This window comes from Gekko japonicus, unplaced genomic scaffold (assembly GCF_001447785.1).
Source record: "Gekko japonicus isolate JY-2015 unplaced genomic scaffold, Gekko_japonicus_V1.1 scaffold679, whole genome shotgun sequence".
Taxonomy (NCBI): domain Eukaryota; kingdom Metazoa; phylum Chordata; class Lepidosauria; order Squamata; family Gekkonidae; genus Gekko; species Gekko japonicus.
Genome location: NW_015160229.1, coordinates 289,620 through 312,579, shown reverse-complemented (window position 1 = coordinate 312,579; position 22,960 = coordinate 289,620). Strand labels below are relative to the sequence as shown.

General features: G+C 43.7%; 1 protein-coding gene across 2 annotated transcripts in view; it reads left to right on the top strand.

Moving 5' to 3' along the window:
- CDC123 (cell division cycle 123) overlaps positions 1-1,160 on the top strand; it is a 47,439-nt gene extending 46,279 nt beyond the window's left edge. For both annotated transcript variants that reach the window (XM_015411973.1, XM_015411964.1), the window contains exon 14: positions 907-1,160. In XM_015411973.1, coding sequence (XP_015267459.1) covers positions 907-939 — 33 coding nt within the window. In that variant the 3' untranslated portion in view covers positions 940-1,160. The remainder of the gene's footprint in view (positions 1-906) is intronic.
- The last annotated feature ends 21,800 nt before the right edge of the window (positions 1,161-22,960 follow it).

The following is a 22,960-nucleotide window of genomic DNA, read 5'->3' as shown; positions in this document are numbered from 1 at the left end:
CACATGATTCATAACTGAATAAAACTTTCTCCTGCCCGCACACCTGCGGACACCTACTTTAGTGGTCTTTCTGAATTAAAAAGCCACCAAACGCTTGAGCCCTCGGATCATAACAGATCTGTCTCCAAAGATTGTAGTAGCATCTTGGAGAGTTTTCCAAGGGGCTATGAATTCCTCTACTGAGCTTTTTCTATGGCTCCAGCAAGTGTTAAAAAGAACTGGATTATAAAAATGAACCTTGTTATGTTAATGGTGATTATAACAAAGATCAGGAAAGGCTATTCTGGTCCTGTCTTGGCATAAGCCAGCAGGTCCATTGGTCCGTTAGCAACATGCCTTGCTTAACTCAGTCATTCTGTCCCAGCAAAAATTGCTGGGTCAAGCAGCATCAAGACATTGAGTAGAAAACTGTGTAATATTTAATGATCCATTGCACCATTTAAACAGTTATGTTTGAACAAGGAAATTTCTATTCTGAAGAGCCAACCTTTGAACCAGTTTAGAGGATAGTGGTTGGCTTCAGTTACTCAACCAGAACCCATTAGATTTCAATTTCCCTACTTAAAAAAGGAGATTTCATTGCACTGTCTGTTAATACAAATGGAGTTTCAGTGCCCTCTGAGAATTGCCAGGCTTTCTGGAATTCTGTGGCTTTTGAGTGAATATTCTCTTTGTTGATGATGGTCAGAGGGCATCTGAATTGCTAATACTAGACGACAGAAATCTCATTTTTGTTCAATTTCTAAAACCAGTAAGGATCAGATTCTACTTCTGCTACTTTAGAGTGTGCCCTAGAAATTTATTTATTTATTTATTTGTCAGCACTGACCTTCTCTAGAAAGTAGCTGTAACATTAAATGCAATTGTCTTTAAGGTATCTAATCAATTTCTCGGTTGTCTTTTCAGAAAAGAAACCAGCAAGATGATGAGGAATCGTAAAGTGCAGGATGAAAATGAAACAAGATGGGAGGCTATAGTTTGGTGGAAGGGAAGCAAGTTTTTAACACCCACCAGCTCAGAGAAAAACTGATTTTTATATTGTGCTCACATAACTGTGACAAGGCCAGTTTTGTTGGAGCACTTTATTAAACACATGTATCTTCATCAGACTTGTGGGTGATTATTTGGAGTCCAGCCAACACTTAGGTATGCCATCCTGGCTCCCTCCTACCTTCTGATGGCTGCTTGTGAAATATCCTTTGCAATCCATTCCAGTAGCGCTGCTGCTGCTATATATGTCCTCTGAACCAGAACTATCCCTTTTGAAGGTAGGACGGGTAGCAGCCATAGCTCTTTTAGACTTAAAGAGAGAACTGGAGCCCTCTTCACTGTTTTTCAGGAAAGCAGCCAAGCCATCGGTGTGAGGGACCCCATGCTTCCCACAGGCTCAAGGCTTTCTGCTTTGACGTTCACAACATGGCTGTGTGTTACATTGACCAGACCCTTTTTTCTAGTTAACTTATGTGCAGTACTATGTCCTCAGGGACACCAGTTTGGTGTAGTGGTTAAGTGTGCGGACTCTAATCGGGAAGAACCAGGTTTAATTCCCCACTCCTCCACTTGCACCTGCTGATGTGACCTTGGGTCAGTCACAAGCTCTGGCACAGCTGTCCTTGAAAAAGAGCAGTTTGTGTCAGAGTTCTCTCAGCCCCACCCACCTCACAGGGTGTCTGTTGTAGGGAGGGGAAGGGAAAGGAGTTTGTAAGCCGCTCTGAGACACCTTTGGGTAGTGACGGGCGGGGTATAAATCCAATCTCTTCTCTTCTTCTTCAGCCCTGAAACTGCACAAGCAGTGCATAATGTGGTTTTAACTGGTGCTCAGAGAAGAAGGCACTGTGGCTGGGGCAGGTAAAGGCTTCATTGCTGTAAAGTATCTTTGCTCCTTTCCATTATGAGAAAAATAAAATTAAAGGCCAGGCTTTTCACACACACACACACACCCTTATTGAGTAGTTGACTGGGTATGGGGGGGGGATTATATCAATATATCTAAATCTCAGCATTGCCGGATCTGTGGCTGCTTGAAGCCAGATACTGGAGCCATAGAGAGACCAGAAAGATGTTTCTACAGACATGAAAAGCCCCAGGTTTGCAGAAAAATCTGAAATCTTAAAAAAATCTATATTGGAGGATTCACACACACACACACTCCAATAACAGAATCAGATCCTGTACGTTTAAGAAACAAATGTCCCTTTCACTGGCTTTTTGGGGATGGCGAGGTAGGCAACCATAACAGTATTGCCAGCCATCAAGCCTTGGTTTGTGCAGTAAAGACAGGAGGGAGAGCGTGGTGTCCCTTCCAAGGTTGTTTTGGCCTCTGAGGGAGTAGTTGGGGCTAGGCCTGACAGCAACCACCAAACAACTCACTACTGCACTACTTGCAGAACTCACCCAGGCCCGACTGCTTGCTAGTGTTCAAAATCAGCCACCCTTCAAAAGCCAGTGTGGTATAGTGGTTAGAGTGTCAGACTGGGATTTGGAGGCCCAGGTCTAAATCCCCACTGTGCTATAGAAATTCACTGGGTGCCTTTGGGCCAGTCACATATTCTCAAACTAACTTACCTCAGGATAAAATGGAGTGTAGGATGATGTAAGCTGCTTTGGGTCCCCATTGTGGAGAAAGGTGGGGTAAAAAAGAAGTAATAAATATAGTGGAAGATGGGGGGCAGATAAAGGGTCGATTGATTGGTGGGTGGGAAAGAAAGAAGGAAGCAGGGAGAGGATAGGGGATGAGGGGGCTGCCAAGAGCAGCAAAAGAGGAAATAAGTGTGGGGTGGGGGTGTCAAGAGAGATGGTCACCTCTGTATCAATTAATCTGACAGTTTAAACATCAGCATTTGGCCCGGTCATATATTGAAAGCAATAGCCTGTTTCCTGAGGTGACATCCAAACATTAAAGAATAAGGTGGGGAAGGTTCCATATCAAGCACTTACCATTCTTCTGCTGTTCCCAAGCCCAGATAAAAAGCTTAAGATCGCCCCTTTGAATATCAAAGTGATCTGACTTAACAACACTCCAATGGAAGGGGGGAGTTCTGCTCTTCTTCAAAAATTATCTTTTGGGTCACGTTCTTGATTGGTTTATAGTGGCCCAGTTTTCCTACAAAGTTGGCTTGTGACCATCTGGCACAAGTTTCTCCACGCATGGCCCACTAATACCATTAGGGCCAGGGACCATCTTGCTGCATCTCCAACCTGCTGCTTTGTTACTTATGCTGGTTTGAAGCTGTTGTATCCTGCCTGCCTTCACGTATATAGATTTTGTTATTTTATTGCACCTGCTTATTCTTGCCTTAAGCCTGAACCATTTTCCACTCTTTTCAATAAAGCTAGTTGCTTTTATTGGTGTGCTCTACTGCGTGTGTGAGTGTCAGAAAAGGATTTGTTCCCAGGTTCCAAGTCTGGGGATAAGGGAATTAAATAATCCTTGCAAGGATGTGGTGGGACAGAAACACCCATCTTTAATGGATAACTGGGCCCGTCAGCTGGCACCACACAATTCAGCCAGAGTTTCCCTGGGGAGAGACTGCCATGGGGAGGAAAGAACAAAAAATTAAAGGGGGTGTGGGGACAAAGGTAGGTAGGCTGGTTACTGGGAATGAAACTATTGGGGCTTTCGAGGAAGGGAAGAAAAAAACAGTGGCCTTTCTGATTGCTGTCACCTCTGCGAGGTGAGTTGGAGAAATACTGGCTTTCAGACACGACACGCCTTACTTGTCCTTTTTGCCAGACGGTGTCCGCCTCGTCCCTGACATCTCATTCCTGCCAAAGGTAGTGTCAGAGTTCCACCTACAGGCAGAGGTCTTCCTCCCGGATTTCTTCCCGACTCCAACATCCTCGGAGGACAGACTGTTACACACCTTAGATGTGAAACGTGTGCTCCTGTTCTACCTGAACAGAACCTGTCCAACGAGACGTGACTCCCAGCTGTTCGTCTTTTACGCACCAGCAAGGCTGGGGACTCGCATCACAGCTCAGCGCCTCTCAAAGTGGATTGCGGGTCTCATCCGCCTCTGCTACCTGATTGCCAAACAGCCATTGCCTGGCCCGATCAGGGCCCATTCAACTCGAGCTGTTGCAGCTTCCACTGCCTTCCTCCAGGGAATTCCCCTGATGGACATTTCCAAAGCCACTACGTGGGCCACGCCTAATACCTTCATCAGGCACTATGCCCTAGACGTCCGCAAAAACTCTAATACCAACATGGGACATCACATTTTATCTATGGCTACGCAGTAAGGACCTGCCAGCACCCTCCTCCAGGTAGGCCACTGCTCGCTAATCTCCCATGGGTGTGAGGCACAGAGACCACGTTGAAGATAAACAGGTTGCTTACCTGTAACTGGTGATCTTCGAGTGGTCATCTTTGCATTCACACCACCCGCCCTCCTTCCCCGCTGCTGTCAGCTTCTACATTTTTAATAGGGGTTGATTTGCGGCGGTTTGTAGGAACTGGTGGGATGTCTGCGCCCACCCCTCTGGGCATGTGCGGTGGGGTTCCTGCGCATGCCTGAGGGACTGGGCGCGAAAATCCGTTAAAAGAGCTTGCTACAGCACCGATCGATCCAGCGTGTGCGCACTAGATCCCATGGGTGTGAATGCACAGATGACCACTCGAAGATCACCAGTTACTGGTAAGCAACCTGTTTTTATTCATTAGGTAAGAATAACAGCAAAGGAACAGGATTCTTAAGAAATAGAGTTCACTAAAATTACAATCTAAACTTTGCAGATTACAATAGGATATGGTGCAAAAAAAAAAAAAAAGGATTCAGAAAGATTCCCCAGCTATGGGACCTAGCCAGAAAACTGAGGCTCATGATAAATACAGATGAGAGACACAAATTACTTGGGAATAAGCACCATTGAGAATGAAGTCAGACATCCGTCTCTCAAAAAGTACTCAATTGAAAGAAATACTTTAAAATATTTGTACTCACCTAAAACAAATAAGCTGGCTCACAAGCATAAAGTAAAGATGACTGGTGGGGAAGAAAAATTAGGGAGATATGTAAAGTGAGTTGTATTCTCCATGGAGAGGAGTCATGTTAGCTGAAGCCTCCAGATCTTCACTTAGATTGTCATTTCCTCTCCTTGCCGCAGGAGGCTTTATATTTTTTTAATTTACATTAGATAATCATTTTGAAAAGGCACTAGAATATCATTGCCCTGACCTGGATGGCCCAGGCTAGCCCAATCTCATCAGATCTCTGAAGCTAAGTAGGGTTGGCCCTGTTTAGTATTTGGATGGGAGATCACCAAGGAAGTATAGAGTTGCTATGCAGAGTCAGGCTTTTGCCTTGAAAACCCTATGGGATCACATTAGTCAGCTGTGACTTGATGGCACTTTCCAACACCAGAATATTATATCTTTCTTTTTCTTTTCTATTACCGTTCATTTGACCCAGTGGTCCTGAACAGCTACTGAGAGTTTACGGTTAAGAAGCCAACAGAAAGCTACCCATATAATGGGATTGCATCTGCGAGCTCATGCCCAGCCCAATTGTTTAGAACGATTCGGTCTTTGATGGTTCTGCCACAGGGCAGACAAAAAAATAGGGAATTGGATATTGGCTGTGAGGCATTTGCGAGCTATTTTGCGGATAAAGTCTTGGCGCTCTGCCGTGATCTCCCCACCACAGTTCCCCCCCCCCGAAGGGGATCTTTTTTATTGCATTTTCTATAACTAAACGCTACATGAAAAAATAGGGAAGGGTCTACAAACTATGGGATAAAGAAAAGAAACCTCTAAAAAACCAAGAGTGGGTGTCATACAAACAGCTTTAAAAAGATTACATGTTTATATAACTAAGTTCTCATGTAAAACCATTGAACATGTTCATCAGCCTTCTTTTAAACTGCCTCCCTGGTTGGTTTTGTGCTTCTAATGTATTTGAAGAAAATTTTATGGTTGGTCTTTATGTTTTTTGCAATATGCTCTTCATACTCCCTTTTTGAGCTGGTCAAAACACTCTAAACCCAAAATTGAAGACGCAGAAGGGGCCTCGAGTTCACTAACTGTTTCAACTGTGGCGGGGTGACTTCCGGTTTCGGCGCTTGCCATGGCGGTCACTTTCTCCCGGACCTCCGGGAGACAATCGCCAGAACCCGTGGCAAGGAGGGGGTGCGATCGTCCGCATCCCCCACGGAGCCCTTGTGATGGGCTCCAAGCCATGGGGCGCTAGAAGGCTTCCCCTCCGGCGATCGTGCCGGTGAGGGGGGTGCCATTCATGCCCCGACAGTCCTGCTACGGAGTTTCCTGATGGAACTAGAAGCGCACACCGGATCAAGTGATTTGTTACTTAAAGCGAACTGAAAACCATGTTGCCATTGAACTGTGAGTTAAGTTAAAGCGAGAACATCGAAAAAAGCCGAAAGCCGCCCCACAAGAAGCAAGAGGGGAGGGGGACTCTCCCCTGAAAAGACAAACGTAAGCGAACTATACTGTTTAAGTGGGGGGGGGGCGGCCACGTGAAGCGAAAAAGACCGAAATAAAGGACTTTTAAGAACTTACCAAGTGCATTGGAGAACTTTAGAGACTGTGATAACTTTCGCTGAAAAGTAAACAATTCCTCAAAAATGGCATCTGCAATGAGGAAAGAGGAGAAAGAAAAAATAGCGAAAGCTAAGTCTACCGGAAGTGCTAGCCCAGCGAATGTTGCCCAGACAGGACACAACTTCAGACCTGCAAAGGATATTAAATGAAGCATTCCTGAGGATTGGAAGGTAGCTAATGTCACACCCCATCTTTAAAAAGGGTTCCGGGGAGATTCAGGAAATTACAGGCCAGTCAGCCTGATGTCAATACCAGTTAACTTGGTGGAAACCATTATTAAGAAGAGAGTAGGCACGTTGATGAACAAAACCTATTGAGGCAGACTCAGCATGGGCTCTGTAAGGCCTGATCCAACATTGGCTTCTTATGTTCTATGTTCTTTCCCAATGCTGTTCACAGCTCTTATTACCAAATGTCACATGAGTTCTCCACAAAAGATCGGCACTGAACAATACCACCAAGTATTTTAACTCAGTGACCTGTTGCATAGGCAAACCAGACACAATCCATTTATAATCCCTTACTTTCTGTTTGCTACTGAAAATAACAACCTTATGGTTTGCTACATGAATTACCAGACCTTCCCTACAGCAGTATTTAGAAAACAGGTAAGTTTACACAGACCCACTATGGATCTAGACAGCAAGACAGTGTAATCCATATACGGGAAAACAATTTCACCAATGCAAGATAAGGCGTGCGGCAGTCCTCTTGTAACAAAAAAGAATTAAGATAATTAATATAGAGATTAAATAACAGAGGGGCCAAAATGTACCCTTGCTTAATGCCTTTATCTAGTGAAACAGGATCTGTCAGTACTCCTGAAGTACTTAGGCTGTTGGATGGTCATAAAGCTGACAAATAAGAAATAAAAGACATTCATCCATAGATAGTTTCCCCAATTTCGTCCATAGTTTATCTATAGGTATAGTATCGAAAGCGTTTCTAAGATCCATGAAAGCTGCACTTAATGATCGTGTCTTATTACCAGTGTATTTATCAATAATAAACTGTAGAAAATAGAAGTGATTGATTGCACTCACTCCCCTTTGGAAGCCAGATTGTTCTTTCCCCCAAGAATGCCTTGTTTTCTAACCAACTTACCAATTTTCCATACAGCAGGGACACATATCATTTACCCACAACTGAGAACAGGCTGATAGGGGTCTCCTTTCTTGTATATTGGCTCAATTATTGCATGATGCCAAATCCTAGGCATTATGCCTGTATCAACTTGTGTAAAAACTCATGCCAAAACTTCTGCCCACCAGTTTGCGTTTCATTTAAATAATTCGGGGGCATCATGTCAGGGTCAAGAACTTTACCTGACTTCATTTGTATTTTTATTGAAGTTCTAACTTCTTCAACTGAAACAGGAGGCCACGCATTGGTGCCAGAAGATAAAGCCAGCTGAGCATTTAAGACAGCCACAGATAGATAAGAAAACAGAGCTCTAAAATGTTACTTACAACAATCAGCAGAAATATGATATGAAACTAAAGGCCTAGAATTCTTTTTTTCCACTATAACACTCCAAAGGGGTTTACTACTTTTCTGCTTAGTCCCACTTCAGCCACAGGACCTTCTATTAAGTTTAACAACAGAATTCTATTCTCGCTTCAGAAGACGTGGATGCCGTAGCACATGCCTTGGGTTACAAATTTTAAATTGGCGGTGCATTTAATGTATTGCACACTTGAATGCTCTACAATCTGCATCAAGCCATAAGCTTCTTGATGTAACAGCTAAAGAACTTTTAGCCAAGCTATCAGATGTATATATTGGTTGAAATAAATCTACCAAATCCTTCAAAATATCTAAAAGATCTGAGGCATTAGTGCAAGGGTCTGAAGATAAATTGCTTTAGGAGAGCCAGTTTGGTGTAGTGGTTAAATGCGCAAACTCTAATCGGGGAGAACGGGGTTTGATTCCCCACTCCTCCACTTGCACCTGCTGGATGACCTTGGGCAAGCCATAGTTCTGGCACAGCTGTTCTTGAAAAAGAGCAGTTTCTGTCAGAGCTCTCTTAGCCCCACCTACCCCACAGGGTGTCTGTTGTGGGGAGGAGAGGGGAAAGGAGTTGGTAAACCACTCTGAGACTCCTTTGGGTAGTGAAGGGCAGGGTATAAATCCAATCTCGTCTTCTTCAGGATGGGTTCTTAATTCTTCAGCCTTCTTCCCTAAGCTCTAAGTTTACCATGAGTTTGCCTACCTGGGACCAAAAGGACCAGTTCTAAAGGGACACAGTCACCGCCCAGATATTCAGTTGTTCTGATAAATTCAATTAAGCCAAACAATTCAAAGGAAACAATAAAGTAACCAATAACACTGGCACAACAGTAGTTTACACATGTACAATCCCCACAGTTATCAACTTGGAGGGCAACCGTTGACAATCTTCAAACCATTATTGGCTATTAGGGAAGCTAATTTCCCCCCTGCTCCATTTATCTTAATGTTCCTTGAATTTCTTACAACGATGGGGAAGTTAGCTGCAGATTGGTCACCAAAGCTTTTAAGGAAAAGTTCTTAATTGGAAGCCCTGGTGCATGCATTCAAATTGCCAGCCAACACAAAAATAGCCCCTGGATGTAAAGAAGTAATTGACTGAAAGTATTCATTTAATTTAATCCAGTACTTAGGCAAATCCATTTTGTGCACAGCAGGGGAAATATAAGCATTAATCACTATAAATGAAAGATGTTGAAAATTCAAGTACAAGGATATTGTATGGGAGGAATAATTAGGTAATACTGTAATTTCTAAAACTAGTTTTGTTGAAAAGAGACAAACAATGCCAATCAAAGGGCATCCCCTCTTCTTGTTCTTTACAACTTTGAGAGAATAGGTGGAATAGCCTGAAAGATAGTATATTTTCCATTGACCAAGTCTCCTGTACTAAGATTATGTCATAGCTTCTCAGGAGGTCCCCTGTTCCCTTCATACTTGTGGCGGAACACACCTGCTCTGGCCTGCAGGCCCTATTCCTCCCTGCCCTCCTAGGTGTTTCTCCACACCTGGAGGGGCTTTTCTTCCACTCTCAGGTAGCACATCTCCACCACCTGACCTTTTCTTCCACTCTGGTCACCATGAGGACAGGTTACTGCCTTGTACACCCCTGGAGGAATAGCCACTTGCCAAGTGCCTGCCTCCCCCCTCGTGCTCCTTTTAAGATAACATGTCCGAGTTGGCGGAGGTCTATGCAGCCTCGTAGCCATGATTTTGTGGCTTGTGGGGCTAAATGTTTTCTTGTGGTGCTACAATTATTTGTGCACTAGGATGGGGGAGGTAAAATTCATCCCAGGGTGCCACGGGCACTTACCTGTGCAGCCTGGGAGATGGTGATCGACAGCAGGAACAGGTTGGTGAGGAGGTGCGTCATGCAGGTGCCCAGCCCAGCCCCGCACAGGCTGTGGTAGAGTGGTTAAAGCAGAGTCAGTTGAAACTGAATCCTGGTAAGATGGAGGTTCTGTGGCTGGGTGGGGGGAGCCACAGCTGGATTGCCAACTCCTGAGTCTTGATGGAGTGCCCCTAACACCAGCATTGACCATCAGGAGTCTGGGCATGACTCTGGATGCCTACTTATCAATGGAGGCCCAGGTTGCGAAGCTTGCGAGGCTGGCGTTTTTCTAACTGCACCAGGTCAGGCAACCTGTCTCGCTCTGACCTAGCCATGGTAATCCATGCTATGGTCACCTTCAGGATAGACTACTGTAACTCACTCTATGTGGGCCTACCCTTGAGACTGACCCAGAAGCTCCGACTGATCCAGAATGCTGCCATATGGGTCCTTACAGGGACCCCTCAAATGGAGTATATTTAACCTGTGCTGTGTGAGCTGCCCTGGCTTCTGCTGGAGCACCAGATCAGGTTCAATGTTTTGACCTTTAAGGCCCTTAGAGGTCAGGGGCCCACTTACCTTCAGGACTGCCTCTCTCAGTATGCCCCAGAAGAGCGTTATGCTCAGGAAGTAAGAACGTCCTGGTGGTCCCCAGCCTGGGAGAGATCTGGCTGTCCTCAGTCAGGGCTTTTTATGCCCTGGCCCCTACCTGGTGGAACTCATTGCTAGAGAATATCTATGCCCTGTGGGATTTGTTACCTTTCTGCAGGGCATGTAAGGCAGAGATGTTCCACCGGGCATTCGTTTGAGGACAGTGATGGTATAGCATGTAGTCTTGCCCTCTCATACCCTCCATTCTCTGCAAAAAAAAACCCCCCGAGGCTTGTGAAATTTGAAATTTTCTCACCATCTTGGAATGGATGGAATTATTGCTAATGTATGCACTATGTATTTTATTGTAGATTTTAATGTCTAGTTATTTATTGTATGTTCCTTTCTGCTGTAAACCATTCTAAGCCCTGCTTGCAGGGAAGGGTGGCCTAAAAATTTAAACAAATAAATATTTCAAACAGTATTGTGTTCCAGATCTAAGGGAGGCTGTCTCTGGTAAAAGTTTGTTGTTTTGTTGGTATCTTTGGTGTTCTTTGCACCCCCCACTACTTCATTCATGATATCAAATGTATTTCTTTTAATCGCTTCACTCATGTCTAATTCCCCACACACACACACACACACACATGCAAATTAACCAAGAAGACCTGAAATTGATCTGTTAAAAACTGAATCTTCAAAGATTTATTGCTAGGTTTCTGCAAATAGTTGTCTCTGAAATGCAATAATTGCTGTCTCCTTGGATCTCTTCCTATTAATAGCACTTTGCTTTAACAATTTGCCAAAACGTTCAAGTCAATAGGGGGTGGGGGAGCAGTATAGAATCCTCAAAACTGGCCAGAGTTGGCACATCATTTTGTAAAAAGGCAAACCTATTGGTGAGGGCAGTTGGTGAAAGTTGCTGAAAATATTGCTCCATCTTACTCTGCTTCGCAGCTGGCACTTCCTCCTCATAAGGAACAGACCTTTCCCTTTCATTATTACTAATTTACCCCCAACAACTAGTCTATATAAAACCAATAAATAAAATAAAATAAAAATGATTCCTAGCAAAATAAAGGGCTTGAAATTAACAGGACCTATAAACTACAAGCTACTATTAAGTTAAAATATGGCTCTAATAGAACCCCTATATTAAAAACCCAATATTAATACATGCTATTAAAATATACTAGTAAAATACTGATAAAATAGCTAAAACAGCTATAAAATTAAAACTAAAGCTAGAACTTAACAGTTACAGCACAGAGATACTAGCAACAAAGTGACTGGGGTAAAGCTAAATAGATAAAACAACTAGAATAGAACATAAAATGTTAACACATTTGCACAAACCCAGAACACAACTGTCCCTATAAGGGTGGCTTTATAACAATTAAAAGAACAACAAAACAAACAAAGCCGCATAACATAAACCACAGCTGCCACCACAACCTAAATTAAATTAAATTAGATTAAACACAATACTAATAAAGAATAAGAACCAGGAAAAAAGGAGAGAAAAGAGGAGACAGAAAACTTTCTCCCTCCTGATGGCCAATAGCTGGAGCTCAGCATTTTCCAAATAGGAGGGAAAATCATTCCAGCTCACCAAGGTTGGCCACTTCAAAAGAAAAACAACTACTATGTTAGCAGTCAGACCTCTCCTTTCACTGAGGGACAGTTTATAGGTGGAACCATAAACATCCTTCATACAATATAATCTCAAATATCATAAGTGCAATACACTGCCTCACCCAAAATGATACAAAATGGATGTCAGCCAGAAAACTAGCCTGGACATGTAGTTTAGAAACATGAGTAAGAGCACCTAGCCAGCTAACAACCTCCTTCCCACCCTACAGAGCTGCATAATTTAGGACAATGGGTCTTCCAAGAATCTACAGCCTCACCTTAGACTAAACTCATCAACACCCAACCTCACTTCCCCTCAACTATTTACCCTACTTAAGCAACACTTAACACTATTCATCAAACCTGGTAGCTTTTCCCATCTAGTACTTACAGGGTCATCAAGCACCATTTGCACCTATACTTCAAGTAAACCTATCAAGCCTCTCCTAAATCATTGCCCACCTCCCAAAAACCCAGCATGTTATTGTTTCTGGGACGAATACATCAGCTTGCACTGTGGAGCATTTTGCTCTATAAATTATGGCATCCATTCCAAAACAGTGTGTGTGTTCTGGGACCCATACATACACCCCCAAATCTGTTTGGGCCTTCTTTTCTACCCCCTGTTAAACACTAGTTTTGCTGCTGCCTCCGCTGATCTCTTTTGTTGAGACTGGTAATCCCCTTTCCTCCCTGATTTCCTCTTAGCTTGCTCACTGACATGTTTTAAGTGCGTTTGTGTGTGTATTCTGTTCTTTTAGTCTATCTTAATTAAAAAAAACCTTTCCAGCTGAACATCTGCTTGGTTTGAGAGTTCTCTTTGGGGAAAAATTCCATTGGTGGAAAATCCCAGTTTACCCCCTCCACTCTGTCCCCTCAATCTCATTCCCCCAATTAAATAGGAGATTGCCAATTTGGGTAACAACTATCCTAGGCTGCAACAAACTCTAACCCACTACACAGCGAGAAAATAAAAATCCTAATATAAAACTAAGCTACAGTTAAAGAGCCAGTTTGGTATAGTGGTTAAGAGCAGCAGACTCTAATCTGGAGAACTGGGTTTGATTCCCCACTCCACCACATGAAGCCAGTTGGGTGACCTTGGGTCAGTCAAAGTTCTCTCCGACTCTCTCAGCCCCACCTTCCTCACAGGGTGTCTGTTGTGGGGAGAGGAAGGGAAGGCAATTGTAAGCCACTCTGAGACTTCTTCACCAGCAGTGGCAGCAACACAGAGGGCAGAACAGGCCACCCCAGTGAAGGGGCCAACCCGATGGCTGGATTGCCCATGGACGGTGCTCCCTTGGGCTGCTTTAGCTCCTGTTCAAGAAAAGATCTGCCACTGCCCTGCTGGGATGCAGAGCCCAATGCCAGGCTGAGCAGCTTGCAAGGCCAGAAGGAGAGGCAAGGGGAGTCCATGGGCTCCATGCCAGCTACTAAGGAGGGTAACAACCTGGCAGGACCCCCTCTCCCCATGTGGTCTTCCCTACTGCTCTCCAGATGGCTTCCGAGAGGACAGCTGCAATCCTTAGGCACACTTACCTGGGAACAAGACTGGCTGAAAAGGGAGGGGGGCTTCTGAGACGAGATGCCTAAGAGTTGTGTACCATGATAAGACTACACGCACGTGGTCGGACTTGCACGTGGCTGCAGGAACGTGTCGAGCTTCGCACCACAAGGACAATAGGAGCTACGGATCCTAGACCTCACCTATCGGTCAGCTCGGATCCTAACAGGGAACCAATAGAGGGAGTTGTGTGTAAATAATCCAATCACGTGTGTGTGTGTTGGTTGTTTTTTGAATGGGAATATAAGCAGGCCATGGGCCACGCTAGTCATCTCAAGTTCTCCGATGTACTAATGAAGTATAAACTGAAATCACTACTCCATGCATTAGTCTCAGTACTTTATACTAAGGGTGTGCTGCAAGCAGCCAGACAAGGCCACTGGGTACCAAAGAGGTCAAAGAAGCTGGCTGCTGGAAGAGGGAGTGGGAGAGACCGGGGTGGCAGCAGAGTGCTGGGCCCTACTCTGAGCAAAAAACAAAAAACAGTGCGCTGATGCCTAAAAATTTGTGCCAGTGCACAATAGCACACTTTAGTGGGAACACTGCTTAGGACCTATTTATATAGTTTGATTTCCCCCTTATGGTCTTCTGGCTGTATTTTAATTACTTCCTTTATAATCCCCCTTTCCCCCCAGTTGGGGGGGGGGTATCCCCAAGCAATTTGCATCATTCTTGGGTTTATTTCTTTAAAACATCTCTATGCCACCTTTCCACCCAAATAGGGCCCCCAAGGCAGTATATATCACAACATTAAAACACCATTTAAAATAAAGTATATATCAATTCAATAAAAACACATAAACACACATAACACAATAAGGGACGAGAGCCAATAACAGTTACTGGGAATATGCCAAACAAAACAAAAAAGTCTTCACTCACTAGTGGAAGAAAATAATGGTGGTTAACAGACAAATCTCCCTGAGGAGGGAGTTCCAAAGTTTTGGTGCCACAACCAAGAAGGACTTTTCTCATGTTCCCAGCCATGTGTCCTCAGATGGTAGGGCCACCTGAAGCAGGGTCTCTGAAGGTGACCCGAGTAAATGGGTAGGTTCATACTGGAGAAGGCAGACTTTAAGGTATGCTGGCCCCAAGCCATACAGGGCTTTAAAGGCCAATACCAGCACCTTGGGTTGAACCAGAAATAAACTAGGACCTAGTGCAGGTGGAACAAGACTGGAATGATATGATCATCCTTTGACCCACTCCAGTCAACAGGTAACTCTTATGCCACTTATGACATACAACCAAAAGAGGGGAGGGGAAAGACCTAAAGACAATAAGATTATATCTTCACAACAACCCTGTGAGGTAGGTTTGTCAGAGTGGGTGACTGGTCCCAGGTTACCCAGTGAGCTTCCATAACAGAGTGGGGATTCAAACCTGGAGTCTCCCAGATCCTAGCCTGAAACTAGTTGAAACACTACACCACACTGGCCACTGGGTATTCTTTCCATAGTATATGGCAAGATGTCTCAGGTATGGGTTACCACATAAAACTGTAATCTTCAAATGATGTATGTGAACCAGCCCATTCTCTCTGTGGGCTTTTGCTGTCTCTTTGCATCTCCTCACATGGGGTCTACTTTATACTTCCCCATCAGAATAAACGACAGCCATGCACATATGCAGAAGAAAGTGAATGATACATTGAGGTTCGACAGGTCTCTGTGAGGCTGCCTTAGCTACTTAAAACCAAGCCTGCTTCTGATCTCTATGGGCCTCACCTGCTTCTTGTTTCTCAGTCACACTGGAGAGCAACAGAATGTTGGAAGGGCAGGGACCTTTTATGCAGTTAAGATACTAAATGCCAGTGTTGCATCAGAACTTAAGGGAAGATGTTCAAGACTCATCTTTTTAATCTTCCAGATCAACATACATAAATTAAGCCAGAGATGGCCAATCTTCTTAGCAACTTCCCCCCCCCCTTCCTCCACTGCTGGCAGAGTCTGGTTTGCATTTCAGGTGCTGCACCATTTATCTACCCAATATACCCCTTAAATGATGAGGTTGCACCAAAACCTAATGGTGGCACTCTGTACAAGAGGCAATATGACTCTCTACAATACTTTTTCCTCTTTAAACCAGGACTCTTCCAGACTGGCCATAGCAAACTGAAAATCCTGAGAGGCTTTTCTCTTCCTGAACTTTTCTTTCTGAACTACAGGCTCCAAATTTTCTGGTATGATAAACTTTCCCCTTGATGTCTATAACTTAAGGCATTAGAAATGTTCCAGCCACACTGCTGGGTTTTCATTTACCCTGCGGTAATTTTGGGCGTATGTGTGCTGGTTTTCTTTGAAGTGTTTCCAACTGATTGGGATCAACTAATTCTGAGCTTTGCATTTAATTTTGTGTGTGTGTGTGTGCAAAATCAATTATATTTCTAGGAAGCTTAAATCAAGATAATTCGTAATCATTACCTTTGGCAAATGGCTGCAGAGTTTATAAATCATGTTCCTTTGCCAGGAAAATGTACTTTATTATTAAACTTTGAAGTACCTTTTCATTATTTTATGTGTGGCTCTGAATATGAGTGACTTGAAATGAGGTAGGCAGCCTGAAGGCATCTGCAGCCAGAGATGCAATGTAATGACTTCATGCCTATGGAAGCTTTCTTTACAAAACAAAACAAAAACAAATTAAGATGCATTGTGGGAATAACTTAACAAATGCTGTGCTACACATCTTCCTCTGTCAGCCTGTTGTGTCAAAGGCACAGAAATGTATTTGCTTGCCTCTCAAATTTACTTAAGATAATTCGAAATACAATGCTTTGTGGAGATGGTTGAAGAAGCACCAGGGCTGATTTGGCCATGCAAGCCGACTGAGCATTTCATGGGACAGTTGACTTTCCCTTTTGCCTAGCCTTGACCACACTTGAAACTGACTTATGCTGAATCACACCACTGGTCTAATAGGGTAAGTCTTGCCCACTTAGACTGGAAGTGGTTCTCCAAGGTTTCAAGCCCAGTGAGAGCTCCTTTACATCACCCACTACCTGGTTTTTTTAACTGGAGGATCCCAGGACCTGAACCTGAGACCTTCTGCACACAAACCAGATGCTCTACTACTGCACCACAGACCTTCACCATCCTGTTTACAAGAATCCCTTTTGTCCACCAACTCCTTTATAAATTTACAAAAATAAAATCATACTCAGGATCTCTTAATTAAGATAATTAAGAGATAATTTGTACTTGCTTAACAGATGATCTTGAGGGAGAGGGCGGGGCTACTGTGTGGCAGAGTGGTCAAGTGCCGGAGCTTCTCCGGGTCTCACCAGCCTTTGGAGTCTTTTTAGGGGACTTTCTTTACATTTCTGGACTTCTCCAGATTTGACAAGTGTCCACCAGATCCTCGGGAGTAGGAACTGGGAGCAGAAGACATAAACTGAGCCCTCCGTCTGCGGCAACAGCAGGTGCAGGTTTCAGTTCGTCTTGAGCAGAAACTCCAAAGGACCAACCGTGGGAGTCCACGGCTGGAAAGCCTCACAACCCCCAAATAAGAGCCTTCACACCTTGCCACAATCATCTTGGCAAAGACTCTGTGAGTAATCTCTTCTTCTTTTTACAATCGTCAAACTCGTAAAAGGACACTGGATAGCTCCTATAAATCTTTCCCAGAGACAAAACTTTATGAGCGGCGTGGCAGACTTTGGGAAATTTATGCATCGGAGGATAGGGGCTAAATAAATGACTGAAATCTTCTATTTGCTACTTGGAAAACATCTCTACAGAGATTTATGCTTAACGAGTTCTTTGTCAGAGTTAGGGAAAAGAAAACAGACTGGCTATTTTAAAAAAAAAATGGCGACGGTCCGTGCTGGGTTTTTTTCCTGCCCGCATAGTTGAGCATTGACTGTTGTTTACAGACTGTCTGCTAGGGAGCGAAATGGCTCTTTTGACTGAGGTTGAAATGAGAGTCCGTTCGATAGAGAGACAGATATTGCAGCTGTCAGATGACTTCTGGGATAACTGGAAAAGGCAATTAGCAGAGAACATTACAACTGTGGTCTTAGGGGCCCTGGAAGAGATCTTTGCTGGAACTGAGAACCAGGAGATCAAAGATGCACAAAATCAGCAACCTCAGATGATGTCAGACGATACACAAAATGGAACTTGTCTTAGCACCCGACTTCTACAATGAAAGACGTATCCAACTATTACTACTACTGTTCAGAGATTGCCTACTATGGGACTGCCAGATACAGCTCAGCATTCCCAGGACTGAAGAGACAAGGTGGTCTGTCCTCTCATACAATTAAGACTTATAGAGACCAAAGACACAAAAAGGTGGATATTATGAAGAGGCAAAAGAAGCAAGAGAAACTGAAATATTTTAAATAATCTGAAGCAGCATTCTCTGACTGTTTATATGGATTCAACTGACTGATGAGATAAAGATTTACTTAAACTGGAACCTCTAAACTGTTAAGAACCGCTTGTCTACCTTGTGGTTGTTCTTTTGAATAATATTGACATTTGAAATTCAACTGATTTATGAATATAACATGAAGCAATATATCTTGAATATTAATATGGTTTTAACAAATTAGTGAAATTTATAAAGAATGGCTATTTAAGTGGAAACAATTTATTTACTGTACCTGTAATGTCTTAATTGAAGGATAATAAAAAGATATGGGCAGTTTGAACCTTCTAGAGACAAACTGTAGGGGAAAATATAATTAATGGGCTCCTTATCTAGAGGTTCTGTAACGATTTAATTTTTTAAATTTGTTTTTCTTGGCAGTGTTAGTGAGGGAGATGAGATTGTGGGGAAAATATAAACTACTATGTTTAGGCCTGAAAGCTAATTGTGTCAAAATATGAGAGAAAATGTAAAGGGACTAGAATGCTAACATGGAAGAAATATATACTTTAATTAGAAATGTCAATTACTCAGATATATCTGTTTCTTTCCATCTTTTTTTAAATAGAAAATAGATAAATAATAGTGTATTATAGGTAAAATGAAATATAGCAGATAGGATATAGTTAAATTAGTTATCGGGAATAGATTTTTGGTTCAAAGGTATATGTAATGAAATAAGGGGGGAAATGGTAATTTGCTTGTAAACATGATGATGTGAGCGAGATTTTTGGCTAGATATGTTAAAATGCACTGCTCTTTTTTCTTTTCTGTAACACTTAAAAAACTAATAAACTTTGCCCACACGTGGGTGTTGTGAGATATTTTTGTCCCAACACACCCCCTCTGGTTACACCCCCTCTGGTTCGTGTGTCTCCTGAGTATCGCCCCTTACCAAAGGCAGAGGTGTAAGCTTGGAAATCACTAAGGCTCTGGCAGAGACATTCAAAGGTCTCTTCTTAAAATAAAACTTATCTTTATTATAGAAAACCATTCAGAGATTTGTCTCGCAGATGACCGCAAGACGCAATGCCAGCCTGCCAACACAGTAGAATCCTATTTCCTAAATCGGACGAGAGGCCTCTCTGACTGACTCCTAACAGGAGTCAGCAGGGGTCTGTTGTAACTGACCAGTATTTATACCAAAGATCAAAGGGGTCCCTTGATAATCATATTACAGTTACCATTTACAAGTGGAAATTGCCTACTGTAAATTGTTTCATAGAAGTTGAAATTGTCTTGCAGGAAATTTGTTTCCTTTCCTTGGTCTCACACAACAAAAGTGTACACATTTTACAGGATCAATACAGTGTCATTGTTTCTTCCAGGTGTTCCCCAATGTGGGAAATGAACTGTCCTTTGATGTTATCAGAGAGATGAAAGCAGGGTGTGTGTGTGAACCCTCTGTATCTCAGGAAGTTAGTCTTATGGATTGAAGTCTGCCACCTTCCCAAATGGCCACACATTTTATTGCCTAGGAAATTGGGGTCTGTGACTTCCAAACTGGCTTAGCTGCTTATTGTAAGTCTCACACCTGGGGCTGGGAAATGGAATGTTGAGTACACTGAGAGGAATGCTCTGCTTAGAGCAAAAAGCTCGCAAAGAATCATGGGGTTTGATTCAAACAGGCCAAGGCTGTCTGCTGTATTGCTAGCAATGACAGGAACAGGTACATGGATTTTATGGACTATTTGGTTCATTTTAAACCCAAACCCATATTTCTAAATTTTCTTACCACAGTGGGCAATTAAAAACAAACAAACAAACCCAGATTATCTTGAGTATGCAGTTTTGCTTTAAAATGGAAGAAGTGTCTTTCTGGGCAGGGCCAAGGCCCTCCTGGTCCAACATTCTTGCAAAATTCCCAGCTGCTAGGAGATGCTGGGTGGTTCCTTGTAAACTGACCAGGAGTAGGCTCTGTTCACTCTAAAGTTCTGAGAGCCTACCTAACCCTCTTCCTGCAGGAAAGAGACAAAGCTCCCTTTAGGGTCTAGGAAGCTGCTTGACTTAGAACACAAATAGGGCTCTGGCTGTGTTGTCAATAAATCAATTTATAAACAAGTTAAAACCATTAACAATTAAAACAATAACTAATCTAAAAACTATTTCAGATGGCATTAAAGGACCAATTGTGTCCTTCCCCATGAGGGGAGAGGAGAGATGGAGGAGGCCAGGATCAATGATAACCATTACTGTCCTCAACCATAGGCCTGGCGGAACATCTCTGTTTTGCAGGCCCTGCAGGACTGTACAAAGTCCCGTAGTGCACAAATATAATTAGGCAGAGTTCTGCCAGGACTGAAAAGGCCCTCGCTTTGGTCGAGGACAGCCAGATCTCTTTTGGGCCAGGGATCACCAGGAGGTTCTCTTCATCAGAGTGTAATGCCCTTCTGGGGGTATACCGGGAGAGCAGAATATACCCTTCTGGGGGTATACCAGGGTACAATGTAGACTACTGGTTGGTTAAACAATGTACTATCTGTTTTTGCATTTGTTTATAAGGTTTAGTCTGTTGCTTTTAAATTGCAATGTTTTTAATTACATTTGTAACCTGTCTTGAACAATTAGGAAATACAGGATATAAATATTTTAATAACTAATATGAATAAATGAACACATGCAAGACTAGAGGCAAGGCAATGGAACCTTGATTCATATATGTATAATTCAATACTTGATAGTTCTCAGGCTAACTTGTGAATTGTCTACATGGTATCCTATTGTGTGACATCAGAACCACCAGTGGGGAGAATGGGGAAACAAAATTTGAGGGGCTCAAGTAATCTGGAGAGCCTTTGAAGCCAGTGTTCCCTCTAAGTTGAGTTAGTGTGAGCTAGCTCACACATTTTTGTCTTAACTCGAGAAGGATGTCTCTAGAGCAGACTAATTTATGCAGTAGCCAGTGTGCTCATTCACAACATTAATGCCAGTAGCTCACAAAGCAGAAGTTTTGCTCACAAGTCTCCACAGCTTAGAGGGAGTATTGCTTGAAGCCAGCATTATGCTGCATCCAGCCAAACCTCTTTCAATTTATATTTATTGCGGTTCTGGCTGCAGCCACTAGGGGCGCAGGGAAATCTGAGCACAGTAAAAGGCATTCTACTAACAGCTAGACTTGCCTTTCTCCAAGACTGAAGCAACAATGCCTAACAGATCATGCTAAACCCATCAACCAATCCAGCACAGGAGCAAGAAAACACAGTATGCTGATGGCTGATACAGTAATTGCCAGCCTGCAGATCATTTTCTACAATAGTCTAGCCTTTTTCTCTTCCTTTCCTTGCACCCAGCTCAGCCAGAACTTGCAAAGCAGTAGTTAGGGTGTTGCAGCTAGATAAAATAAGCTTTCCCTCACTTTTCCTTAATATCTCTCCCTCTTTTCCTTTTTTTAATAACTTTTTTATTTTATATAACAGACATACAAAGACAAACATACAAAGATACATATATGGGGAATTTTGTTTACATCATTTGATCTGTCTGATACCCCTCATACAGTATCTATATATCTAATACCGAAAGGTGCCCCCTGTGTGCGGATACCTAAATCCGTGCATTGGGGGCACCTGGGGGGGAGGGAGATGTTTGTGCACACTTGGGAGGGTCCCCAGGTGTGCATAAAAATCTAAAAACTCGAAAAAAATATCGGGGGGATACTTAAATCCCCCCAAAAGTGCAAGAGCGTCCCCTGCGCATGCGCAGGGAACGCTCTGCAGACGGGCCTCGCTTCAGAGAGGGGGGGGAAACGAGCGAGGCCCGGCAAATCTACTCAAAACTATATTCTTTGTACTGAACAGCTGATCTCACCACAAACCATTTGAAGCTGAGCTTCAATATGTCCTGGAATGTTAGTTATTTTTCCGATCGAGCGAGGCCCGGTGACTGCAATCCGCCGGGCCTCGCTTGGGTGGGGAATCGAGCCGGGGGGTGGAGGGGGTGTGGAGGAGATGGGGGAACCGGCGGGATGGGGGGGTACTTACCTCCTCCTGCTGCTTCCTCCTCTTCCTCCTCGGTGTGGAGCTCCCTCCCCCCCGCGAGTATCGCGGGTCCGCCCCTTGTCTATATATCTAATAGACAAGTTGCCCCCTCCGTGCGGATATCTAAATCCACACGTCGGGGGCACTTGGGGAGCAGAGAGATTTTCCTGCACACTTGGAGCAGTCCCCAGGTGTGCAGAAAAATCTAAAAAATTGAAAAAAAATATATGGGGGATATTTAAATCCCCCCCCCAAAAGTAAAAGTGTTCCCTGCACATGTGCAGAGAATGCTGTGGCCGTTGGGGGGCCTCGGTGGACCTGGCGGCTGGGAGCAGCTCAGGCCTCACCACCAGTGCTGGGGGGAGCAGGAGAAGACTCGGCAGGTCTGGCGGCTGGGAGCTGCTCAGACCTCGCTGCCGGTGCCTGGAGGGAGCGGGAGAAGGCTCGACAGGCCTGCATGGCTCGTTGCCAGTACGGGGGGTGGGGGAGAAGGATTGGCAGGCCCGGCAGCTGGGAGCAGCACAGGCCTCGCCATCGGTGCTGGGGGGGGTTGGGGGGAGAAGAATTGGCAGGCCCGGGCCTCACCGTCGGTGTAGGTGGGGCGAGAGAGAAGACTCACCTGCAGCTGCTTTCTCCTCCTCCTCCATGTGGAGGTCCTTTCCCCTCCCCGAGAGTATCGCAGGTCCCCGCTTCTTGTCTAAATATATTCATTACTATTTTCACCTTATAGATTACTCATGTGTTTTGCATATATTTAAAAATATAACTTTTATTTGTTTTCAGTTATAATTTCTTCCTTTGAGGAGATTTCATTTTTTCTCCAATACTTGGCATATACTATTCTTGATGCTGTTACTACATGTATAATAAGATAAAAGTCTTTTTGTTTACAATTTTCTGGTACTATATTCAGTAAAAAG